The 7,426-nt window shown below is 38.8% G+C and overlaps 1 protein-coding gene across 2 annotated transcripts; it reads right to left on the bottom strand.

Annotated features, from left to right (window-relative positions):
* Nucleotides 1–351: 351 nt before the first annotated feature.
* On the bottom strand, nt 352–5,603 carry LOC125008038 (signal-transducing adaptor protein 1-like). 2 transcript variants are annotated; one of them, XM_047585042.1, is made up of 10 exons: nt 5,288–5,602; nt 4,940–5,011; nt 4,687–4,803; nt 4,486–4,542; nt 3,916–4,061; nt 3,662–3,793; nt 3,239–3,308; nt 2,577–2,679; nt 2,324–2,500; nt 352–410 (listed from the first exon to the last, which is right to left on the bottom strand). In XM_047585042.1, exons 1-9 carry the CDS (start codon nt 5,387–5,389, stop codon nt 2,355–2,357), a joined length of 945 nt encoding a protein of 314 aa, XP_047440998.1. In that variant the 5' UTR covers nt 5,390–5,602; the 3' UTR covers nt 352–410; nt 2,324–2,354. The 2 variants fall into 2 exon arrangements, with proteins under 2 accessions (XP_047440998.1, XP_047440997.1); XM_047585041.1 differs by lacking the exon at nt 352–410 and adding an exon at nt 1,080–1,597 and having other exon boundaries at nt 5,288–5,603.
* Between the last annotated feature and the right edge of the window lie 1,823 nt (nt 5,604–7,426).

Here is a 7,426-nt window from a genome sequence, read left to right as displayed (position 1 = left end):
ATTAACAGATATAAGTTACTATGAGTAATTAAAGGTGCAATGAACTAAGTACTGAGTCTGGTATCTTTACCCCATATGCACAATGTTAATATCATAGGTGTTATTTGTCAGCTTTAGGTAAATTAGTGCAAATGAGGTGTTGTGGATATAAGACTATCATAAACAAATATGAGGCACAATGAAATGAGAGCCGGGACAGTAAAGACAAAAGGAATGCATTTAGTTCACTTTATTTTCATTTAAACCAACACACATAATCAGAATGATTATCAATGCTCTGAGCACATTACACAAACACATGAAACATGTGAAACAGGCCACAAAAGTGTCCTAGAGATGTGGCTCTTAAAAGTGCCTTTGGGTTGGTGAGGTGATTCAGGGTCAGAGGTCAGGAGATGGTTTGACAGCAACTACAAGAAGAACAGAGGCAAATCTTTAGTGCTCTAGTTGGGTTTGTTTTTAATGCAGGTTTGATTGAAAACACATAAGTAGATCACGTTTTTTTGTTTAAAGCAGCCTAATGAGACATTGTGTTACCGCATATCATGCAGGCAGCGCAGATTACCCGTAGGTGGCTTAAGCTATCTACACGAAAGTTACCAGACACGGCTAGTTTTCCCTCACAAGTTAGATCGTTTTCATATTCTTGCGTTTAATGATTGAAACCATTCGAAATCATTGCTTTATTACGTAAACGATGTGCTTCATGTAAGCAATGTAAGGCATTAACTCACAAAACATTAGCAGGACAGAGAGACAACCTACCTTTACATTTGACCCTTGGATGCGCAATCTACCGATACCTACACTCTTCCACGAGTGGGTTTCAAAGGGTTGTAATATTTTCATATTCCAGATATTCCTCATAAAACATGTTTGTGACATGAGGCCATTTGCATTTTATTTATTTTTTCATTACTTAAAAAAAAATTGCAGTTTTGTATCACTACCCCACTCTTCCATAAGTGGTGTCAAAAATGACCCCAATTAAAATCAATGAGTTTTTGCAATAAATTAAAGACATTTCTCTCATTTTGGTTAGAGATGATATATTTTGTTCGAACAAAAGAGTCATTTCATTTTTGACATGCACATTTTTTACTTTTCATTCACATTTTAGCACTTAACAATCAATCAATCAGTTAAAACATTAAAACATGTTTGTGTGTCCCTATGTCCGGAGGACGAACAGAGAACATTGAACTAGTCCGGAGATCATAACACTGACTAAAGCTGTCTAACCCTAACCCTATTATCAGATATGAACAGCTTCCATGCATCTACCGGGGAGACAGTACTAAACCCAGGTGCGGGCCCTGGCCGACTACTTAGAATATTGTGGCTTGGTGTTTCAGCCTGGCTTGGAGGTAACTCTGCCCAGTAAGAGCCCTTGCGGCTCATTCTGTTGAACACAATATCCATTTCCTCTTCAGAGGACTCCTCTGTGTCTGATTGGCCTTGTACAGTGGGGGGACAATAGTCTGGGTCCTCTACATCTAAGATGTCAGATTCTGAGTCAATGCCTCCGATGGGCTCTTCGTCCTGTCCGTCCTGGATCATTTGAAGGACAAGGTCCACAGGAATCCTAGCCATGTTACTTTAGATAAAAAATAATAATAATAAAAACATTAGATAGGAAACAATGTTTGAAATGCACAGAAAACTATAAGTCATATACAAAAAACTAGCTAATATAACATTAGCCAATACTGTTAGCTAACACAACACTGTGTTACCTACCTAAATACAACACTGTTAGCTAACAACAAAGTAGGCTAATCTGATCACACATTTCATACATTTCATCACTAATTTGATCACACATTATAATGTGTCAATGAAAAACAGGTTCATAAATGGAGATAATACTCATGTGTATGTTGCTGTGTGAGGCTGCTGACAGCAGATGTATAAGTGGGACAGTCAGTTGCTAAGAATTGAAGGTTCATAGAAGATTCCACAGGAAATGCTTGGGGACATTTTTGACCCCGCTTGTGGAAGAGTGTGGGGTAGTGATACAAAACTGCAATTTCTTTTTAAAATTAATGAAAAAATAAATAAAAATGCAAATGGCCTTATGCCACAAACATGTTTTATGAAGAATACCTGCAATATGAATATATTACAACTTTTCATTTGAACAGTGAAAGACAGTGAAAGATACTAAAATATGTTGGATTCATGTTAATGTGCATTTAAAGAAATTTAAATTTGCGACCCTCTGCAGTACCCCCGCGGACCCCCTACGTTTCGCGAACCCCCTGTTGAAGAACTATGATTTAGACCGAATGAACCCATGCAAACCAGATGATGTCATTCTCACCTAGTTTCAGGTTCTGATCATCAGGATCCAATTATTCATCGTCACCAGGCGTGTCTGGACGGGGCAGGACCTGCGGTTTGGGCTGCGGCAGCAGCGCAGGAGCCACTTGTGCCCTGGGTAGTCTTATTCTATCTGCAGGTGAGTTGATGCTGACACTCGGTGGGGTAGGGGTGACCTCTGTTGAACACATGACAGATGTTTCAGGGGAGCTCTGCACTATTGTGCTATTTCTAAAAGCGGGTTTCTCACGAACCGATGCGAGTGTCATAGAGCTGAGACAACATGTAGGGGCGGAGAATGTTCTCATTTTTTTCCACGAAGTATTTAACCGCATCATTCAAGGTAGAGATTGTCACCTGGAGGAAGACACATGCAGGGAGAGAGATGAGGAAAGCTTCTTGACTTTACTGTACTTTGATTAAAGTAGTCTTTACAACAGGGATTATGTGAGAACTGCAAATTGATTCTTTTAAATGTTGAAACTATGATGTTGAGAACAAAAGAAAAACTTTAAGGTGTCACATTAGCTTCCTTAAATTGTTGTTAATTATTAAGAGTGTATTTCTTGATCCTGTCTGCAGGATCTGAAACGATTTTACATGTGATACAGCATTTAGGGATTTTAAATTAAGTGAAATGAAATGAGTCGCCTTCAGGTTGGTTTTTGTAAAGCGTCTTGAGACAATTTGTAGGGTTATTGACGCTATATAAGTAAATGTGAATGAATGAATGAATGAAATTTAATTAAATGGAATTACATAATTTCACATCTGGCAGATTTACGCTACTCTAAACACAGACCGTATAAAGAAGATTTATTCCAGATTTAGGATGGATAACTTAAGGGTGATAATAAAGCAAGCGAGTGACTTCATTTGTGCTCCAGTATATAGATGCAATGCGTGCAGGACTTACTGGCTTCTCCAGTTCAATGACGAACCCTGACTTTGTGGCGGCCACTCTGTAGTTCTTCATGACAGCCCCCCTGAAACATGAGGAGTGTTGCGATAATTAAATGACACTGAAATACAGTAACAACAGGCCTCCGAGACACTTTTAATTAAATAATTCATAGTTTTGTGTTGAGCGTTAACACATTCAGGTTATTGTTTTCATGCATGCCCCGTGGACCCTGACCATATGCAATAGTTTTCATAACCTCCTATACATCTAGGTGTCAGATAACTCTCTAGGCGCACATGTTATAGCGCTGGTTTAGAGGGAAAACTATGAAACTTTATGAAAATGTATATGTGTGTGATTCATTTTCCTATGTTCAATCCCATGTTCTCTTTCTTTAGCGGTACTTTTCAGAGGCTTGGTTGTGGATGGTCAGACCTGGGTGTCGGCTGCCTGAGGGTCAGCGCGTAGCTGTTGGCTATGGCGGATGGGCGCAGGATGATGCCTCCATACTCGGGGTTCGCCTCCAGCATCTGCTCAGCCTCCTGTCGGGTCACGTCAAAGAAACATCTGCAAGATTCAAAGACAAAAAATGACACTTTGTAACCAGTGTAAGGTATTAACACCTTATGTCTGTCACGTTTTTCATGCCTTGTTACAAACAAAGACGGAGTCGTTCTGTTTTAACGTACTCTGGCATCTCAAACGCTGGCTTGTCTGTGTTGGCCGTGGAGGAGACGCCACCTGAAGCGGAATTTCTTTTTCTCTCCTGAGCCAGAATGTCCTGCAGCAGACACATCTGGCCCGGCAACAGCTGCAGCTTAGCGGGAATCTCCTTCTACAGGGAGGCAGAGCTCCTCATCACTAATACCATCACACTCAGGTGATTCAGTTAAGAAAATATGACCTGGTACAGTTCAAGTAAATATGAATGTCTTTTTTGGTTCGGAGTCAAACCATTTGTATCTTTAACCCGTTAAATGTTATGTTGAATAAATACAACCTCTTTATTTAAACTGATTTAAACAATCTTGTTTGTAACATTTTGATAAATGATTTGTGTCCTTGGCACTTTAACTTTTAAGAGGTGTGTTCATCCCACAAAGCGACATAAGTCAAAATTTCATTTGATCATTAACCATGGTCCGTTTGCAGACAAGAATTAATTTCAAAGGGAATACAAATATTTTCTGGCAACCCGCAGAAGCACTGTAAAATGAGTGAGTAACTGAGCTGAGAGTCGTGCGTGTGTGCTTGCTTACCCTGACCACAGTCAGGATGTAACCCCTCCACTCCTCTCCTGTGTCAGCATCGTCCATCTGCACAGTCACACAGGACACAGAGTATGTAAAAGCTATTTTAGCGCTTGAAGTAACACGTCATTTAAAACAATGCTGCAGTATTTTTTTTATCAATTTGTATCTGTGGCTAAAATCGGGTGAGTGAGAGGTGGTGTAACAGACCTTTAGCTGCACCTCCTCCGTGGGCAGGATGAGAGTGAAGATGGTTGGTGTCTTCTGTTGGTACGGAGTATCCAACTCCATGGACTTGAGCTGCTCCAGGTCCAGCATCTCAGTGTACTGACAAAAAAACAAAAAACAAAACAAAAAGAAACGTCAGATTCACGTTTTCACCATTCAAACTACTTCCTCGTCTTAAATTCTCATCATTGTTACATTTATTTCAGGGCAAAAATTCATTTTCACATTTTCTTACAGTGTCCTGTGTGTCATCTTTGTACAGAAACAGCGTAGCTCCACGGAGCTCTCCGTAGTACCGCTCGAAATCCTGAAAACCAAAAATGCTCATTTGTATTTCTTTTAATTACTCAAGTACTAATATAGTTAATTCCCTTTTTGATTGACCTTTGCGGGTGAAAAATGTACATACGATTATATTAATTGTAAACTTCCTGCCAGTGTTAACACAGTTGCAACAACTAAACACATCCCTCGCAGAGGTCAGTCTCCATTAACAGAGCCCATTTGATACTTAATTATTTACTTTTTCGCCCCATCAGTTCTGCACTTCACTGCTCAGTACGCTCTCTGTTTTTGTCCTTACCCTCTCTTTGGAAAGCTTCTTCAGCAGGTGTCCAGAGTAGTAGAGAGGCAGACATGTGATGGTCTCCCTCCTCTTATGAACAACTCTGTGGTGTACAGACATTTTCCCAGCGTTTGGTCAGATCCGCGAGCTTCTTCTGGTCCGGTTTGCTTCCACTTTGACTCCGTTTACCTCCGTTTGTCCAGCAGCGTGCTCATCAACCTTGGGGCAAACTGCTTAGAGTCCTGCTGAGAATATTTCCTTGTGCGGTTCTTAATGAAGCAATAACTTAGTATGGGTCTGTAATATAAAAAGATAAGCTTTTCTTCCCTCCTTTGTTTCAGGTTTATTGTTGCTCCATCCCCTGAATAAACAAAAGATTTTGTACTTTGAACATGGGCAATACTCCAGGCAGACAGACAGTAAAACCTGCAGACACACACGCACACACACACACACACACACACACACACACACACACACACACACACACACACACACACACACACACACATACAGACACACACACTGACTTACTAACAGATTCATTATTTGCATTTCACATAAGATGTGTTTAGGTAAAGAAATTTAATGTGCTTAAACACAGCATCTGTTCAGCATCTGTAATTGGTAACATTCATTCATATCAAGGAAACAGGAATTCAATTCTATTATTGATATACAAGTTTACAAAAAAAAACTCACCAGTGCCATGTTTACACTGTGTTTACACATATGTTTACACTGAGCGTCGGTCAGCGTTGTTAAGTGCTGGACAAGGGCAAAATATATAATGTATTTTACAAGGTGGTAAAATACTAAAAAGGAAAATTAGAATCATTATCAGAAATATTTCATTGATCCCGAGGGGAAATTACTTCTCATTAAGAAGTAATTTGTCCAACCAACTGATTATCCTCTGATAATCAGATAATCAGACAGGAGGGGTTGTACAGGTTGATAGCCACAGTCAAGAATGATTTCCTTTGGCGTTCTTTAGTGCATGACCAGCACATCATGAAGTGGGCCTGGTGGATCAATCTGATCAGTCTACTGCCCCAGGACACAACAGCATAGGAGATGGCACTGGCTATCACACACTTGTAGAATATTCATAACACACATTGTCTAATGTGTCTTTAAAATCTTTAAAATAATTGCTTGTAGCTTCCATTATTGGTGTACATGCAAATTTGCAAATTCCTGAATGTAAAAAATAGGCTTTTGTTTTTTGTTTTTTAATGAAAAAAAGGACATCAACATTTTCAAAAAAAAAATAAAATAATGAAATTTATGTTTATTTTATATACCTGCTGCAAAAAAAAGCAAAACATTTTGTTTGTCTTGGGATGGACTATTTGATTTACTTACGCTTATACCAAAGTAGGACACACTCTTTCATTAAAGTGAATCCTTTTTAATGTCAATAAAGATTAAATCCTGTATGTGACCAGAATCACAGAATTGGATGCATTTAAGCTTTTAATTTTACTGTTGTTCGTACTTGACACTTAGTTGCCATCTACCAAGTAAAGGATTTTAAATGCTGTTTTGAAATCAGAGACACATTTCTGTTCGATTCTATTTGATATTGTATCAATGGTAGAAACTGTCAGCAGTCATTGTAAAAAAAGCTTGTTGTTGTTGAATCTACTCACCATCCACAAACAGCATCATAAAGAGTTTCTGTCACCTGTCAGGTTAATCAAAACAATTTCAACTTTAGACTCCGTGTCATGTTTTACAACTTCATTTAATTGGTGACCAAAGCTTTTAATATTTAACGTCAAGAGTTTTGCCCACGGGTTTCTCATTAAATTGCGCAGGCACATTACATCGTGTAGACAAATGAATGGGAAACACAGCCACAAATAAAATAGATTACATACTATCTGATTTAAAACGGCTGCATTTTATATTCAGTTAGGGGTAACACATAAAGTTGAAAAACTGAGGCAGGCTATGCCAAAATCTAGCTGTAAAAAATCACTATATCAGAGATAAGATAACAAAGAGTGAAGAATGAAGCGTGCACTTTTGAACTGTCCAAAGTTACCGCTACAGAGGTGGAATAAATATCGGTGTCCATAAAAAATGATAAGATAAGAGCTGATATGCCTTTATTCATCTAACAATGGAGACATTCTCATTGTTAACAGC

Source organism: Mugil cephalus, chromosome 5 (assembly GCF_022458985.1).
Source record: "Mugil cephalus isolate CIBA_MC_2020 chromosome 5, CIBA_Mcephalus_1.1, whole genome shotgun sequence".
Lineage (NCBI taxonomy): Eukaryota > Metazoa > Chordata > Actinopteri > Mugiliformes > Mugilidae > Mugil > Mugil cephalus.
Note: the sequence above shows the minus strand (reverse complement) of the source record. Positions and strands in the feature narration are given on the sequence as shown.